This window comes from Balaenoptera physalus, assembly GCF_965194825.1.
Source record: "Balaenoptera physalus genome assembly, chromosome: 4".
Classification (NCBI taxonomy): domain Eukaryota; kingdom Metazoa; phylum Chordata; class Mammalia; order Artiodactyla; family Balaenopteridae; genus Balaenoptera; species Balaenoptera physalus.
The window spans coordinates 141246398-141264698 of NC_138891.1; the positions used below are offsets into that span (position 1 = coordinate 141246398).

At 44.4% G+C, this 18301-nt stretch overlaps 2 protein-coding genes across 2 annotated transcripts in view; both read left to right on the forward strand.

Moving 5' to 3' along the window:
• The window catches only part of IGSF5 (immunoglobulin superfamily member 5), a 189666-nt gene that overhangs the window by 122765 nt on the left and 48600 nt on the right, over window positions 1–18301 (forward strand). The window lies entirely within an intron of this gene.
• PCP4 (Purkinje cell protein 4) overlaps window positions 1–18301 on the forward strand; it is a 57051-nt gene that overhangs the window by 20707 nt on the left and 18043 nt on the right. Inside the window, exon 2 of the mRNA XM_082458911.1 lies at window positions 6524–6575. Within this exon, the coding sequence (XP_082315037.1) occupies window positions 6524–6575 (52 nt within the window). The remainder of the gene's footprint in view (window positions 1–6523; window positions 6576–18301) is intronic.

Sequence of the window (18301 nt, forward strand, 5' to 3'; positions counted from 1 at the left end):
AGTTGGGGACCCTTCTCCGTGCCCCTGATCTTGGTCATCTTTGGTCAAGCTCTTACCCATCGTATGAGATGGTTGGTTTAGTCTCCGTCCCTCTAGGCTGTGAGCCAAGCAAAGTCAGAGGATGTGCCCTTCTCCTGGGGACCCTCAGGGCCCGGCCCAGTGCCTGCCTCATAGAAGGAAAAGTAAATTGTTAGTCCAGGAGCGAGTCACCCCCCCGGGTTGCTTCCAGGCCTCTGTCTGACACTGAATCCGTGACCTTCGCTGCCCATGGTTTTGTGCATTGGTGAATGTACCTAATTTTGATAATCTGCTTTTGAAAAGAATCTTTTATTTCTTAGCCTGGGAGACACCAGAGTCCTCTAACTGGGGACTTTTCCTAATGCAGCAGCGGTGACAGGCTGACCCCAGGACTGTGAGGAGACCATTCACTTCCTCCCCTGATGGCTGGATAACGGGGCTGAGAAGAAATGCCTCTGTGAGCCAAAGGCTTCTGTGGGCCCCTCTGTCCTTTGTCCCCTGTGGACCTGGCTCCATGAGGGTTGTCGTCTTTTCTCCAGGGTTGTCAAAGCAAATGCATGCATAGAGAGAGCTCTTTCCAGAATTTTGTGGCACAATGGGCGAGTTGCTTGGGAAGATGGAGGAAGAAGGGGTGGAGATTGGGGGGGACCCTGGGGACCCTGGGGATGACCGAGGACCCTTACTGCTTCATAAGGCACTTCGTTCCCCAACTCTAAGGGGCCTTTTGAACTGGTCATCCTCTAGTCATATTGCACCAAATTAAGTATCAAGCCAAGTTCTAGAGTGAAGACAGGTATATCCACTTAATAGGTGTAGATTCAGAAAATATTCTTGGATTGTCCGTTGTGCCCCAAATTTCACCTGCTGGAATTCATTTCATATTTCATTCTTTCCAACCTTCTAGAATGAAAAATAAATATCTTTTCATGGGAACTTGTGTTTTATCCTAAAGATGAAAACAATATATACTGGCTGAATGATTTCCCAAGTAGACATAATCTGTCCAGGGCTCTGAGTTTGCATTAATGAGGAAGCAGGTTTTTGTGATTCCGTGTTCTGTACAACATATGATTGGCATACCCAGTTTTATGGGTATCAATGGCAAAGTGTGAAAGATGAGACCCTCCATGGCAGTATTCTAGAAATCGTATAATAAAAACCCACAAAATGACAGCACAGGTTCATGACCCACAGTCATGGCCCGTGAGAAAGCGGCAGATGAAAAGTTTCAATGGCCGTATTAGAATAATTTTCTAAATCCTTGAAATGACTTGACTTCTTGAATCTGTTACTTGCTTTGGGGAAACATGTGGCCAGTGCATGGTAGCGCCCACAGGAGCCTGAGATAAAAGAGAATTTCAGTGGTACGAGCTACCCGTCTCTGTGTAGAATGTTGCCATTTTGTTTATGACTTTTCGCAGTACTTTTGACTTTCTAAAATATTGCATTAAGATATTATTTGCCTTTTTTCAGCTTTATTGAAGTATAATGGACAAATGAAATTGTAACATACTGAAAGTGTACAACCGGATAATTTGACATATATGTATGTTGTGAAAGGATTCCCACCATCGAGTTAATTTCCACATCCATCACCTCACATATTTACCTTTTTTTTTTTTTTTTTTTTGGTGAGAGCTCTTAAGTTTCACGCTCTTGGCAAATTTCAATTTTATCACAGAGTGTTATCAACGACAGTCAGCGTGTTATGCACTGGCCACTCAGACCTTCCTCATAACGCGGTTTGTACCCTTTTACCCGCGTCTCCTGTTACCCCCACCCAGCCCCTCACAGTCACCATCCTGCTCTCTGCTCCTATGACCCCCAATCCCAGATTGCATATATAAGTGATCCCAGACAGCGTTTGTCCTGATTAATGGGTTTCTTGGTGCCCTCTTAAATTCTGTGCCCAAGGCGAATGCCTCTCTCTCCTAACCCACTGGTGATTACTCCAAGAACTCAGGCTTTGTGATCGATTTCACGGGGAAGAGTAGAGGGCTGAGAGGTGACAGCACATGGAGGCTTGTGATTGACACGCAGCAGGCTTGTGTTTGAGACTGTTCGTGATGGGCAGGACGCCAGCATGCTTCCTATTCAAGCCGGCATCGTTGAGAAAAGTATTCCTGATGTGTGCACGGCCTCTACGTGTAGCACCAAAGTGGTCAGACACACTGTAACGTCCACTCTGAGCTCAAAGTATAGGAGGAAATAGATCTGAAGCCGCTTACGTGCCGGAAAATTGGTGTGGCCTATTCCACTGGTGAAGCATCTAATATGAAAGGACCGTCTGTGACTTTGCAACTTGGTGGAAAAGAGCCACCCAGCCAAACTGATATGTGAGTGAGACACATCTCTCGTGTCACTTGAGGCCCCTGTGGGTGGCCGGCTGGCGTGGGCTCCGCAGACTTCAGGCAGGTCTGAAGTGACAACGTGTCACCTCCTGCCCACACCGTGTGTCCCCACCTCCTTCCCCAGGGCGTCCTCCTTGTTCCTGAGCAGATGCCAGGTTGGAGACGCGACCCAGACTAGACGCATCCGGAATTAAGTTCTGTGGCGCGTGTCTTGAGTCAGTGCGAGACGGGAGCTGGCGGATCCCGGGACGCAGTTCCAGCATTGCAGGAGGGCGCAGGCTCGGGGTCTGGGTGCGCCCGGCGGTGCCAGCGGGATGACGGGTCCTCGCGTGCGCTGTCTGGGCCCCGCTCCCCCTCCTCCCGCCTCATTACTGGCACCTCCCTCCCCAACTGAGTTGTAGCACAAATGGCTCTTGCCTCAGGCTCTGCTTTCTGGGAAACCAAACTAAGACATATTCCTTGTTATTTTCCTGTAGCCCTTGGTGCAAGGGGGCTGTCAGGAAAAATCACTTCAAAAATCATACTTTTAAATACCGATCCTGCCTTTTTACAAATCCTTGGCACCTGCTGGACTACCAGAAGGAACTACAGTAAGTCCCCTACACGTGAAACTTAGTTGCGAACTTTCAAAGATGCGAACGTGCATTCACATGTCCAAACACATAAGTTAGTTCACGTGTCTGGCGTACATTGTCACGTGCGTGCATCCTCTACAAGTGGTTGTGCTTTTGTGTACTTTACTGTACAGTACTGTATAGAGTACAGCAGTACAGTATCTTTATTTCAAGCCCAGGATGTCCAGAAGCAAGCGTAAAAGCAGCAATATATAGCCAATTGTATTCGTTGGGTACCTAGACTAACTCTGTTGGACTTGCGAACAAATTGGACTTACTAGCACACTCTGGGAACAGAACTTGTTCATACGTAGGGGACTTACTGTATATATACTCACTCTTCATTTAGGCTCCTTTTAACTGGGGTTTATTAAAGTCTGAAATGCTATCCTTGTGTTAGTTAACATCACCGAGGAAGGAAACCTCCCTCCCGAGACCCGTGGGAGTTGCCAGGTGAGGGTTTAAGGGCTGAGGACCCAGAGAAGACCTCTCCCGGCCGTTGTTCTGCCTTGTTCCCTCGCATCCCCTCACAACCGCTCTGCAGACTCCCCAACATCATGCAGGCCTCCAGCTTGTGCTGCAGAAGAAGGCGACTCCAATGCTGTATGTCATGTTAACTTCTTGGGCTGTGTACTTAGATGGGGACCTACCATTTCCTGATGGTGAAATGGGCGCAAGATAGAAGGAGCGGGTTTTAATGGTGATGCATTTTCTCTTACGTTATTTGTCTCTGTGGTGCTGTCTTCCTTCCCTCCACGCGGAAATCTCCCCACCTGCTGGGGTGGGGCCTCAGGAGGATATTGGGGGATGCGCAGGCTCAGTGGCTCCCAGGGCAACTCTGGAGCCAGTGCCTCTGGGTTGGAGCTCAGGTTTTGCCACCTCCCCGCTGTGTGACCTTGAGCACGTCCTCTGTGCCGGAGGATACAATGTGTAGAGTGATGTTGATGAGGACAGGGGCGCTATCTACCTGGTTAGGGATGCCGTCAGAATTCACTGATGCCCGGGACCACTTGGAGCATGTTTGGCTTCGGCACCTCAAAATCCAGCCTGACTCAGACCCTCTCCAGGTACAGATTCAAGGGAATTTCAGCCACTTCACCTGGTGATAAAAAAAATCATGTGTGATGACTGCTGTAGACCCCAGGAACAGGAAGGCTCTTGGATGTTCCACCACTGCTCTCAACCTTGCCTTCAAAATGTCGCCAGGTCTCAAAGAGTTCTGAAATGAGGTGCTTTCAAAGACTACTTCTTTTTTGTCAGGATCATTTTCTGATCTGAGACGCCATCTCCTCATGACATCTATCAGCTTCATTTTACCTTCATCATATAAGACCTGACCCAAAACCCCTACCTTAGAAATCCTTAAAAATGAACCCCTCTTCTCCCCTGTGCACACTTCATTTTGGTTTTCTTTAGGTTTCTAAAAGGTGATCTTTTATGGAACGAAGTATTCACAACATTTGAAAAATGTCAGTGTTTAAGGTATTTAAAGATAGTGGGGCTGGGTGTGCACCTATTTTGTGCTTCTATGCCATTGAATTTGACTTTATTCAACTCTAAAACCCTGTCCTTTCATTCCGTGGAATTCACTTTGTTTTCTGAGTCGTCTATGAATTATGTGAGGAAGGATGGAGGGTTTAAACCCTGGAGCGGTTCAGCCCCCAGGGATGGCTCCTGTGCCTCTAGTTTGATCCTTCACAATGGTGATCAGATTTCCATCGAGCAGCAAACTTACCAGCTTTGTGTTTAAAAAGAGGAGACAGAATAAGCACAGGCAAGAAGAAAGTGGCATTTTTACTTGCAAATCTACTGTATTTAAGAAAGGTGTAATTTGGTTTAAATCAAGATGATGTGTATTACAGGTTGAGATTTTAGATAATGATGCTATGACATGGGGAGCTAAATGGAGTTTATTGAAGATCAGTCGATGTTTGGCCAGATGCAGCCTTCTTCCTCCGTGGGAACATGGGCAGGTCTGGATTCTGAAAATTCGAGAACTTTCAAGTGAAATATGAAGAAAGAACCCACACTTATCTAGCCTTTCCTTCCACTTCCTGCCAGAGAGTGGTGGTTTTTCTTCTCAGAAAGAGGCAGAGCACCCCCGTGACCTGGGTGGGAGTTTGTGCTTCTCATTGACTGGGATGGGGCGTGTGTGTGTGTGTGAGTGTGTGTGCGTGCGCGCACGCGTGTGCGGCATGTGTGTGGTGGGGTTGGAAATAAACGGGAGGCTTGGCTTTGCCTCTCTCTCGAGTTATCAAATGTACCAGGTAATAAGCATACACAGGGATGGTTAATTTTGTTCACATAAGTCTATATCATTCATTCACCCTGTTTATTTACACTAATCAGAACTTGAAAGCAAGATTTTCCCACATGATTCGGCTTCTGTTAATCAAGCATTGGCCAAAGACCTGGGAATTTCTCATGACAACACTGAGCAATATTGGGAACTGATTATTATTTTTTTAATATTGTTTTTAGGCTGAAGTCTTGGACCCAAATATAAATTTTAAGGGCACACTTATCCCTGGTGGAAGTCATCTATATTGATTTTCTCCTTGGTCAGTGCCTTGCCTCTCTTCCCACGATCCCATCAGATGGTTACATAACGATGACAATTCCTGAAAGACACTAACCTTGGCAAGGAAGTCCAGTCTCCAGTCATAACTTCCATCCAATTAGCTACATGACCTTGGACAAATCAGGCTCCTTGCCTGGCCTCATTTTCTTCACCTGAAACTTAGAGACTTTACAATCACTTTATTTTTTTTCAACTCGAATCATATTTTCTGATAATGACCAGAAAATTGGATTAATGAGATATTTCTCTCTCTAAGGACTAGAACAATTCCGAACATCATCTTAATTAAAGACAGTCGCTGGACAAGCTTCAAGGAAACATGCTTATACGTTTGCATATACAGTACTGTGCACATAGCTCCCCAAACCACATATCCAGAGAATCATGCCCAAAGATTCAAGACTAACCATAATATATTCATACTTTTGGTCGACCTGGTAAAATGAAAACACACAGCTGTTATCAACATAAACACGGACAGAAAAATAACCCAACAATAGGAGAAACTCTGTTGACATAAGAGTTTTTAGTTGATTCCAATTTATTTGAAGACGAGGCATTGAACATAGTGATTGGAACAAAAATATAGCAGTGTAATCGTTGACAAAAGGGACAGCTCTGATCTTCTCGCAGCTGGCACAAACTCTTGGCTGTTTCCCTCATATTTTTGATGCTGTGCTGCTCCATCAACCGTCTCCTCTCTGGTTTCCTTGTGACTAGTGAGCTGCATGCATAGAGCGGTGGATCTGGTCCGGTGGGGTGGTGGTCTGTGACGTTCTGGTACCTCCTTTCATGGGCTGATCTTTTCCTGGTCTCACGAGCATCATGCTTTAACCATCTGAGCTAAAGTGACATAGAACTTGATATAATGCAAGAGGTATTTGAAACAATAAGAGAGACAAAAATCATCCTGAAAGTGTCTGATAACAATTTCTTTCTTTTTTTTTTAATGCCTTTAGCGACAAGGAGCTGGGGCAACCAATGGAAAAGACAAGACCTCTGGTGAAAATGGTAAGACCCCATGAATAGTCCAACTACTTACTTTTTTCCCATCTGTAGCCTTGGGCATGTGGCAGGTGCGAATCATAACTTCCATCTTAATCGGCTACTATATACGTCTGCACTTTGGTTTGGAGTGGATTTTAGCAACTCAAAGTAAGCACCCGTGGTCTGGTTTTACAAAGAAAACTGAACTGAATGCAGTGATGAGAACACTTTCCGCCCAAAGGAGGACTCCCATTTTGGGCAACATGATTACAATGCAAATATTGTTCTCTGCTTTCTTCATTAGGGTTGGTGAGAATCATCCGAGTTGTTGTGAGGATAAAATGAGATCAAATGAGAGAAGTGCTTTGAAAACTGTGAAGGGCTCAACTTCACAGGAAAGGAGGGTTAAAACTCACTTCGCTCTCCCTCATACACAGAGAGTGGTGCTGGGCCGGGGGAGGTCCTGGATCATGGCAGGGATTCACCAGCAGATAACAATAATAGCAGAGACCAGAGCATTTGCCTCCTTGATTCCAGTCTCCACCTCAGCCTTAAATTGTAGGAATGAGCATTAAATTTTATGGATGGGGAAACAGACTGGGAACAGAAGAGCTGGGATATAGCCAGGAATGGGAAGAGCGTGGACTTGGAAAGAGACAGAGCTGGGAGGAAGCCCAGCTCCCCAGCTTTAGCGGTCGTGATAGAGGGTGACTGGCCATAATAAAAAATCGCCAAGTAAGCACCGAGGCTTAGTTATGGTTCTGGTGAGGTTAGGTTCTGGGTGTTCCTACTTTTTCTTACTTACAAAATGAACACACCTTTTACGGAAAACTACTCCTGCTTCCTGCTGGATGGAATTTAGGCTGGTGTTCATCCAATTGTGGATAATGCCAATCTCAAATACCAACTGTAAAAATTCCTTAGAGCCCTGAAAACAACTTAGGGTCCTCAGTCATGAGTCTGAGTGCAGCCTGAACAAGACTAAGGTACTAGAATCTTTCTCTGTGGTGCACTCATCTGGGGCCTTGCTGACTCAGCTGCCTGTTTGGCACCATCGTACTGGACAGGGTCTGTGTGGTGGTGACTGCTGGGATGAAATGGTCATTATATTAATAAGCAGAGGGGCTGGTGCCCAAGAATGTCCTGATCAGACCTGGGGGGTTGGGGAGGGTGGGGGAGGAAATAAATTCTTTCATAAGCCTTTCATGATGCCCACGGCTTTTCTCATCTTCTCTGTGTGGGTTGCGATGGGGGTGGGTTATTAGCAAGGAGGTCAGGAAGCAGAGAGGAGCAAAGTGAGAGCTGCTCAAACAGAGAAGGAAGGGCTGCCACACGGGTTCTTCCCGGTTTGCCGGGTTCACAGATTCATATCCATCTCATCATTGGAGTTCACGACCATGGAATCTGCCAACCTTGGAATCATTGAATTTAGAGTCAAAAGGCTTCTCAGAGATGCCCTTGTGCAGCAGTTCTCAAACATTTTCCTCTCACAACTTCTTTCCATTCTTAAAAATTCTTAAAGACCCCTAAGAACTTCCATTTTTGTTGGCTATATCTGTTGATGGTTCCCCCATTAGGAATTAAAATGGAGAAATTGTTAAAGGGTTTATTTATTCATTCATTAAAAATAAAGTGACAAACCTATGACATGTTAACATAAATAACATTTTAAAAATAAAAAGTAATGATATTTTCCAAGGCAGAAAAAAAAAATTTAGTGGAAGAGTTTTGTATTTTTGCAAATCGCTTTAATGTCTGGCTTCATGGAAGACGGCTGCTTCTCCATTCAATCTGTTGTAATATCACGTGTTGTGTAGCCTCTAGAAAATTCTATGAGAATTTTCTATGTGCACCTATGAGCAGATGAGATTTTAAAAAGCTACTGATACCTTAGTACCATTAAAAAATAATTTTGATTTTGTGGGCTCCCTCAAAGGAAGGAAGTGCCCCCAGGGTATCTGGTCCACACTTTGAGAACTGCTGCTCTAGGTAACTCCCAGGTCATACAGGAGGAGCCTGGAGTCTGAGATCAAGCAGAGTGGTGACCAAGGCAGGACTAGGTCCTTTGTGCTTGATGCCTCTGCAACGCTGTTTTCCCCTGGCATCCACGGGTCCTTCAAAGCAAGTCTACACGCTCTGCTTTGCACCAGAGGGAATTACCAGCTGTTATAGAAGACACTACTTTCTGCTATTCTAAGGCATGACATTTCCTTCAGATAAAAATTGATCCACTCTAGTGAAAATTGCCTGTGCCTTTTCTGGAGGTATAAAAATTAATGGAAAGAAAAAAATTCAAAGTGCTATGGATAAAACTTTTCTTTATGTAATTCTAGATATTAGAGGATACTCATTTTTGAATAGAAAAAGTTAGAGATTATTTGATAGTTATAAAATAAAGGTGCTGTATACATTCAAATTGTTATTAACATGTTCTGTCTTAATTTCAGATAAAACTGCTGATGTGTGATATACGTACATGGTATTTTTTTTTTTAATAGCTACTTTATTTATTTATTTATTTTTGTCTGTGTTGGGTCTTCGTTTCTGTGTGAGGGCTTTCTCCAGTTGTGGCAAGTGGGGGCCACTCTTCATTGCGGTGCACGGACCTTTCACTATCGTGGCCTCTGTTGTTGCGGGGCACAGGCTCCAGAAGCGCAGGCTCAGCAGCTGTGGCTCACGGGCCCAGTCGCTCCACGGCATGTGGGATCCTCCCAGACCAGGGCTCGAACCCGTGTCCCCTGCATTAGCAGGCAGACTCTCAACCACTGCACCACCAGGGAAGCCCCGTACATGGTATTTTATTATAATATTCAGTTTGTGCTTTTGCCTCTAAAGATGGACAAAGACAAAAGTTGATAACAACCCAACAAAGATTGGGGTAAAGATTTCTAGAAGTGGTCTAAAAGGTGTTTTCCTAAAAATCTAAGTTGTGTAATTCCTTATTCTTAAATTCATAACATGAGATGATCATCTTGGAATTTCTGTTTTAACCTAATATTACATTCCATTGAAATTCAGATTATTTTACTCTGTCATCACGGGTATCTAGAGAGATCTTTTATCTAATGTATATTTCCTATGAATACAAATGAAGCTGCCTACACATGTGGAAGGAACAGGGCCCCATGAGAGCAGAAATATGAGGCGTAGACTATCAAAATGTTATGAGGTTGGGATAGTAGTCAATTAATTGTAAAATGAACATCCCTCAATTTTGTTAGTTGACTATAAGCCAAAGTATTCTTATTTCAAATATTATAAATTTATTTGAGGTCTGTAACACCAAGCAATGAAGACTATCGTAGTGAATTATGTATGACTTGAAATTCTAAATTGGATCACAGAAGACACAAGTCAGATACATTAAAACCTCAGCGGGATCTAAAGTCTTGGGCTCTGCTGAAATTTTGTTATATTGAGTATTATTTCAAAAGAGCCGTTGTCTTGGGATGTGGATTCTTTTAAGGTTTATTTTTGTGTCATTGTTGTTGTTGCTGTGGTATTTATTGATGTGAAATTTGACATATATCCACCCCATACTATCCAGAACAACCCTGAAATTGTCCTTATTCTCCAGGACACCAACCTCTGGATACACAACCCATCAAATCCGGATGTTCCTCATCTCATCTGCAGCGTGAAGACTTTTTTTTTCCAGAAATATTAGGGTTGTGTTATGTTTTAATTTTAAAAATAAATTCATTAGGATCTTGTTGGTTCAGAGATTTTCATTCCTATATGAACAAAGTACCCTTATGATTTGAGTAGTTTAGGCTAAGGACTTCATTTGTTTCTGGATATAATGCCCTACTTGAGTGAAACAACAGTTCAGACCTTCAGTTACAGCTCATCTGCTACATTAAATTCAAACATGTTTATAAATACAGACACTACCATCTGAATCTCGATTAGTCACCAGTAGTCACCAGTTTGGACACAACCAAAAGATTTTTTTGTAAGACAATAATTTCACTGGGTCTCTTGATTTATATCTTGATAGTCATCTTTCAGAGAGACTCTAAGAGTTAAATTCCTTTATTGACCTACAAAAATAGGAAAATACTGGAAGTAGAGTGGCTGCTGGGAGACTTCCAATCCGAAAGAAAGATTATAAGTAATAAACTTCTGATGGAGCTTACTTTTCAGAGCTTGGAGGCTTACCAAAGCTAAATTGAATTTCTAAAACTGGAATGGATTTCTTTTGACATAGTGAACTGTGATATATTTGTTTCCAAAAGTCTGTCTTTGGAGGTGAGAGGCATGTGGACATACCTGAGTTTGATAAGAGAATCCCCCCCACCCCAATCCAGGCTGTAGGTAAATGCCCAGAAGGAAGGTATCGTTCTGAAATACCGTGGGGCTCACTGCCATTGTAGTTTCTTTGAGATGTGAGTAGCCGAGCAAAAACTTAGCACCACTTGAATAGGTGCTTCTTCTTTGGAAAAGAGATCATGGCTTGAGAAATTTCTAGTAGGTGTGGGATTATGCTAGGAGCACCTAAGATTTAGTTTGCTTTGATATGATTATACAATTACTAACAATGAATAAGATCAAATGTTGTACTGGGTACTCTCCTCTCCTTGTTTTGAATAAAACTAAAAATCATAGACATTTAAGTTTATCTCACCTTTGGATTTGAGGCAACACACACACACACACACACACAGTAATTTTGTTTTTCTGCTATCAAGTAAGTAGAGAGAGAAATTGATTGAGGAGGAAATGCATTCATAGACAAATAGATACATTAGCATTTATCTGAGCCTGATTTTTCAAATAAGAAATAAAATTCAAATATTTATTCCCAAAGCACTTTACACACTGCCCGCCGCCTTTCCCCCTTGGCTCCAGAGCACCCAGAAGACACCCCATTTTTTTCCTGTGGCGTTCTTGATGACCTTTCTATGCCTACGCATCGACTTGGGCAGATTGTCTGGGGTGCATTTAGTCTATCACCTCTCTTTGGTTTGTGGAAGTGTGTGGGGCAAGGTCTTGTGTGCAAGGATGGAAGATCAGCTTGGAATAGAAAGGGACTGCTTTGGGGCCGGGAACAGAAGGGGACTGACTGTGTGCTTACTACCGCACCCAAGAGAGAAGGTGAGTTCTGGCAGGAGGTGCTGCCGGGCTGGTCTGGTTCCCGGGCCCAGGGAGGTTAGGATGGAAGGCAAGGGGGGAAATGCAATTTCCAGAAAGGCTGTGGAGGGATCATATCCTGTAACTGCCTGAGGTGGAGACATGACTCGGTTCTGCTTCAAATACCAGATGGGATATATCAGAGTCTGAGGCTGGATGGAGAGAATTTGGATGCGTGTCGGTTCTGCAGGCTGCTGTGTGCAGGGATCTGGAAGCCAGGGGGGCTGTGAAGCTCTCCTCCACCCTGAGGATGTAATATGCCAATTCTGCATGAATCTCAATATGAGTTTAGGTGGAAACTTACTGCACTGAGCCTCTAAGCCCCTTCAAACAGGGAAAATGATAACCTCGAATGTTGAGCTGCCACGGGTCTCAGAAATGTGTAGGTTAAACTTTCAGAGACTGCATCTGGCTGTGGGAAAAGCACCTCCCTAAAGTAATCAATCACTAAGGTGTGCAACGATTCCCAGGCCAAGAAGCTCTAAATCGGTTTCCTGTTAGAGCGCTAAAACCTGCATGAAGTCTCGAATTCACCTGGACTGATGTATTGTGTGTGCTGCCCTGAACCCCAAGTCACACAGAGCTTTCAAGGTGAAAAATCAAATGGCTCTGGTCTCTGTCAGGGGTCGCTTGGCCCTTTCTCCCCTTCTTTTTCTGCATTTGAAGTAACCAGAAAAAAAAATTCAAAACAAGAATGGATGAAATACGAACACGGCTTCCAAATACTATTAGCAGGACGTGCCCTTTGTGCTATTGGCTCTGAACTCTCTAAAGAATCTCTGTTCCGGAAGGAAGATATGGATACACAAGTTTGCTTCTGATATTGATCCAGATGGGGAAGGAATGAAATTGGAATTGCTTATGAAGCCAGGGTTTTAAATCAGGGTATCCACACACACCTGGTCAATGGGTAATATCGTTCAACAAGTGAATTGATTCTTTGTGAAGGTTATTTTAGGGATTAGTGCTGACAGGGAATTTATTACTGCCAATCTTAGTTACAAGGGTGATTTCCCCCCTTCAGGCTGAGCATTATAATAATGTCAATGCGCTAGTAATACCTTGGATAAATACGATGCTTCTAATTCACTGTCCTTGGAGTAAACATGCTTGAAGCATTGTTAATAGACGTGGAGCTTTTTACATGCTCCTGGTTATAATTCTCTATGGCTGTAGGTGTTTGCATAGTTTAAAATTCTCTCACACACAACCAATTCTGTGGCAGACTTGGGAGGTGGGTAGGGGAGGTGATGTCAGGCCAAGTTCCTTGAGAAGTCAGGTGATAGGCCCCAAGGTCACATAAATCACAGGAAAGACAGCAGGTCATCTGGCCTGCTGTCTAAACACACCAGCTTGTCCCCAAGTTCGCTCTCTGGTGAGTTCTCCTTGACCGGGAGTCTTGGGTGTAAACTGGCCCCTGGGGTGGGCTGTGGTCTGAGCCCATAGAACTGAAGGAAGTTAGCAGACTTACACCTTGGCCAGGCTGGAAACCATAGTCTCATCAGCGCCATCATTTCATCAGTTTAGTTAACTGTTCTCTGACAAAGAGGTGTGATCACAGACTAATTACAGGGACAGCCCTGCTAATTTTCAAAACTAAAAAACTGAAGCAATATTCTAATTTGTAGGCTTATCTTTATTTCCTCTTCCCTTCCCTCCTCTCTTCCTGTCTTTTTGAGATTATATGTTTGACAGCTTTAGACCAACTGAAGATAGAATTTTGTATCATATGGAGAAGGCCCATATGCTTTAGCGAAAATAATGAAGTTATAAATTATAACTAATTAAAAGAATTGCCACTCAAGATCTTTTTAAGCCTATGAAGTAGCTTGTTCCAGGAAAATGATGATCCGTCTATCCTTTGCCCCAATCAGGAGATAGGAGTATTTCCTATTCTGCTTATCAATTATTTGTATGGACCTAATACGTCTCAAGTGCTTGAATATGTTTTGCTCTTTTAAGTAGGTGATACATTCATAATTTTATTTATAGAATTAATTTGCACAGCAAACAGCTTTTCAGAAGAGGGAAACAACTAGAATTTCAGCCTGAGCTACATTTCAGCCTGAGCTAAGATGGTTGAAATTTGTAGGGTTCCTATCAGTAGGTGTATCTGTGATTACAAAGGCATGTAGAAATCCTTTTGGGCAACAGAGTGAGCTGAATTGTCTTCAGAGACTGGACCTCCTCTTAGGCTGGACCTGCTCTCTTATCTGAGTTGTGCAGGAAAAGGAAATCTCCGTGTCTCTGTGATCATCTCCTGGCATCCTTAGAGCAACCACAGAGCTCACTCAGACCTGAGGGGAGAAGTCTCCCTGGGTCTCACCAGAAAGTTCTCTGCCAGCGATTCTAGAACGTCATTTTGGGGTGAGCACCGGGGGACTGTTGTGAGTTTCTGTAAAATCCACGCAACACGATTGATTGGTTTCGTCCAACATTCTTAATCAGTAACGAGTTGGAGTTTCCAATCAATACTAATTAATTGCCAAGATTTGGTTCTGAATTCAGATGATTCAGTCAAGAAATGGTGCTATTTCACTCCGAGTACAATTATTTATTCTCTCCTAAGTGGGCCCCTCGTGCTCAGGAAGTGACCACTTTTCACTAAATTCGGCAAGCTGAGAACAGACTGGCTCTGAGTCCTCTTCTAAAAAAATTTTTAAATTGAAGTATAACTACTCTACAATATTACATAAGTTACAGGTGTACAATAGCAATGGACATTTTTAAAGGTTATACTCCGTTTATAGTTATTAGAAAATATTGGCTGTATTCCCCATGTTGTACAGTATACCCTTGTAGCTTTTTTTACACCTAGTAGTTCGAACCTCTAACTCCTCTATCCCTATATTACCCCTCCCCCCTTCCTCTCCCCACTGGTTACCACTAGTTTGTTCTCTATATCTGTGACTTCTTTTTTGTTACATTCACTAGTTTGTTGTATTTTTTAGATTCCATGTATAAGTGGTGTCATAGAGTATTTATTTGTCTTTCTCTGTCTGACTCATTTCACTCAGCATAACACCCTCCAAGTCCATCACTGTTGCTTCAAATGGCAAAATTTCATTCTTTTTTATGGCTGAATAGTATTCCAGTGTGTGTGTGTGTGTGTGTGTGTGTGTGTGTGTGTGTGTGTGTGTGTGTATCTCACATCTTCTTGATCTGGAATCCTCTTCTTAAGAGTGACTTCAAAATGTGATAGTGGGTTTTTAGCCCTGCGCTAAAAGCTAGTCTAGCAGACCAGCTGCATCAATGTAGCTTTGCCTCACAGAGGGCAGGTGCCTCCCACTTTGGGGGGGAGACAGGAGAACAAAGGCCGTGGATCACCACACAGTGGAGTTTGTCTCGAGGTTGGCATGACATCACCCAGCCACAGGCTCTAGAAAACAAGCCCCTATAAGCTCATCCTCAGCTGTTCTCTGATTGCTGTCTCTTTACATCTTTGGCTCTCTGCAAAGGACAGGGCCAGCTGTATCAGTTGTAGGGTCCAGGGAATATTGAAAGCATGGGCTCCTTCTTAAAAATTATTAAGCAGATCATTCAGTCAAGCCCTGGCTCTTCCGAGTGAGGGTCCCTGAACATGTTGCCTGCCGTGCAGCTGGCCTGAGGGGTGCCACATACAAACTCCTTTTTAAAAACAATTCAATATGTATCATTCATTTCACAATACGTTTTTTTCCAGCACTTTCTAAATTGCTACCCTGGTTTAAGCACAGCAGATAGATAATGGGAACTTTTTAGTATGAAAACTGATTTGCATCTAATTAATTTTCCAAGCCAGGGGTGTAAAACTTCCCTTCTCTTTATATGTTTCCTTACCTTTTAATGGCCTTGGCGCATGTTCCCGGATCACTTTGCATATTGGTTGTGACTCCGTATGATTTCTGGTTTGGGTTCTGACTTTGAAGAGGATTAAAGATGGCTACAGAGTCTTCGGCTGGTGGAGAGGGAGTTCTAAATCCCCTCCTCTTGCTTTGGGGCAGCTGGGACTCCTCAGGCCAATAGCACACAGCAGAGGGGAGGCCTGTGAGTTTCCGGGCTGGGGCCTTAGGAAACTGGCAGCTTCTGCTTTTTCTCTCTGGGAATGTTTGCTGTGGGAGTAGCCAGTTGCCACTTAAGAAGTCCTGCTACCTTAAACCATCAGGCTGTGAGGAAGCCCAGCTAGCTCGTGGGGCAGCCATTTGGAGAGATGCCCACCCAGCCAGTGACTGTGTCAGCTCTCCCCACCCGGCTGGCAGATGTGTGGGTGAAGGTCCTCGGGTGACCCCAGCCCCAGGGCCTTCTGGCTGCAACCGTGTAGGAGTCTCCGTCCAAGAGGAGCTCAGCTGAGCTTGCCAACCTACAGAACTGGGAGGAAGAATACTCAGGTCTTGTGCCTAAGCTGCTAATTTGGAGTGATTCATTCCCCAGGAATAGTTAACTGGGACACGCGTAACTCTCTCAGCTTTGCTAACCCGTCGGTTGCTTCTCCTTCACTCACCCCGCCCTCCTTCAAGTACATCCTGGATCATTTTCTTTGCTGGTTAGTATAGCATCCCTTCAGGATACAGACCTTTGGGTCTTTAATAACCAGAAAAGAGATGCTGCAAAACACTCTGGACTCTAGCTTGGTTTTGCTCATTCATTCATTCACCCATTTATTCAGGAAATATTTGCTAAGCACCTAATATAAGTTGGAGATGGTACTCAGAGCTGGGGATGCGATACTTTAGAAAAGCAATGCTGGGAGAGTGAGGTCGGATGTCCTTAGTAACGAATGCATCAGCCACGGTCCTGGGAGGAACTAGAGGGCACCTTCCATGTGAGTAATTCGAGGAGAGTTAACTCCCAAGGGACCATTTGCAAAGGTGCGTGCAGGGTTTAGGGAAACCCACAAAGAACAGTGTAGCACCTCAGACTAGAAACCGCAGGGCCTGCAGGGAGGCAAGAGAATCCAGAGAGGGTGCTGTGTGCAGAAGCAGCCTGACAGGGGCTGTGGTCTTCTGTTGAAGGACATAGCTAAGCCTCGGGCAATTCTGCAAACTTCTAGGGTTGCCAGATTCAGCAAATAAAAATACAGAATGCCCAGTTAAATTTCAATGTCAGATAAGCAAAAAAAAAAAAAAAAAAAAGTATAAGTATATCCCATGGAATATTTGGAGCATACTTATACTAAACTTTTTTGTTGTTGTTTATCTGAAATTCAGATTGAACTGAACAGTCTGTATTGTATCTGACAACCCTAGCAGGGAAGGAGGCAAGGGAATAAATACCCACATCTCGTTCTGTCTGTCCTCTGATTGCCTCTAGGACCACCCTTGGGATGAATCCAACCAAAGCCACAGCACAGTGGTTAGGGAAAGGGTGGAGAGTGAATCAGGAGGGGCGAGAGGTGAGAATTGCCTTGCATCTTACCCCAGCACTTCTCCGACTGGGCTGTGGGCCAGGTCCCCTGTGCCCCTCTCAGTCTTCCCTAATTAAAAATGTAGCCTGTTATACGGTAAGTGATTGCAGCTTTACAAAGACAGAGCAGGAGTAATTTTTGTACCCAAATTCTGGATTGGTTTCAGGAAAAAAAAAAAAAAAAGGAAAGAAAAGAAAAGCAGTCCATCAATATCATCCTTTTATTTTAACTGCGGTGTTGTTGGTTGGCTTAATAATTTTAAAAGAAGGAAAACTGTCAGACCTTTTGGGAAAGATGACATATCTGACATTCTTAGAGCAATTAGGCTGTCCCTGTAAAGGTTAACGTGTGCTCACACAGTCAGTTTTAACCTCCCAGCCCAACTCGGGTGTCATTCAAGGGTCAAGGGAGGTGGCCGGAGATGGGGGGTGCTTACTGGGAATGCAGCCAGGACGGGGGTGAGGGTGTCCGCCTGTCAGTGCAGTCTGAAGGGAAACCCTGATGGAGACAGGCCAGCCAGGAAAGGGGGTGGTGGGCAGAGCAGGCCTGGATCCCCCCTGAAGTCAGGGTTATTGGGGCAGTAGGGAGAGGACAGCAGCTTACAGCCTCCTGGCGTTTGGGGCCACCAGAGCCCAAATAGGGATGGGGCATGGCCAGGCCCCCTCCAGTGAACTGGGGCTGGAAACCACACCAGTTTCCAGAAAAACTGCTTTCAGTGTGTGTGTGGGATCTACTGTGTCTGTGGATAACGCAGCCAGCCGCCCTGGCCACCAGAAAGGTGGGAGAAGGGGGGCTGCCAGGACTCCAGGTGTCCCCTGGGAGGCCTGGACAAACTGCCGTCTGGCCTGGGGCAGGGGTATTGATCTGGGATGGATGGCACTGTGCTCTCCCAGCCAGCGTTGCAGATTAGAGATGCTAGCCTTTGCCTTCACTGTCCTGGGGGGGCATGAAAGAGCAGATTTGCTTTCATTTTGGTCCCTCTTGGATTCCTGGGTCCCAGAACTTTGAATTAAACTTCAAACTTGTGACTGTGAGATCAGCTGCTTAAAAGAATATGAGAAATGACCATCTCTTTCTTTTAATTAAGTACAAACCAGAACCCAAATCTTCATCCCTCCCCTTCCCCACACAACCAGGGAGATTGTTCTTTCGGGCACCACGGTGAAGATATTTCCCAAAGAAATGAGGATTTGAGCCCCTTTAATATAAGCCAGACTTTGAAACTTCAAGAGGG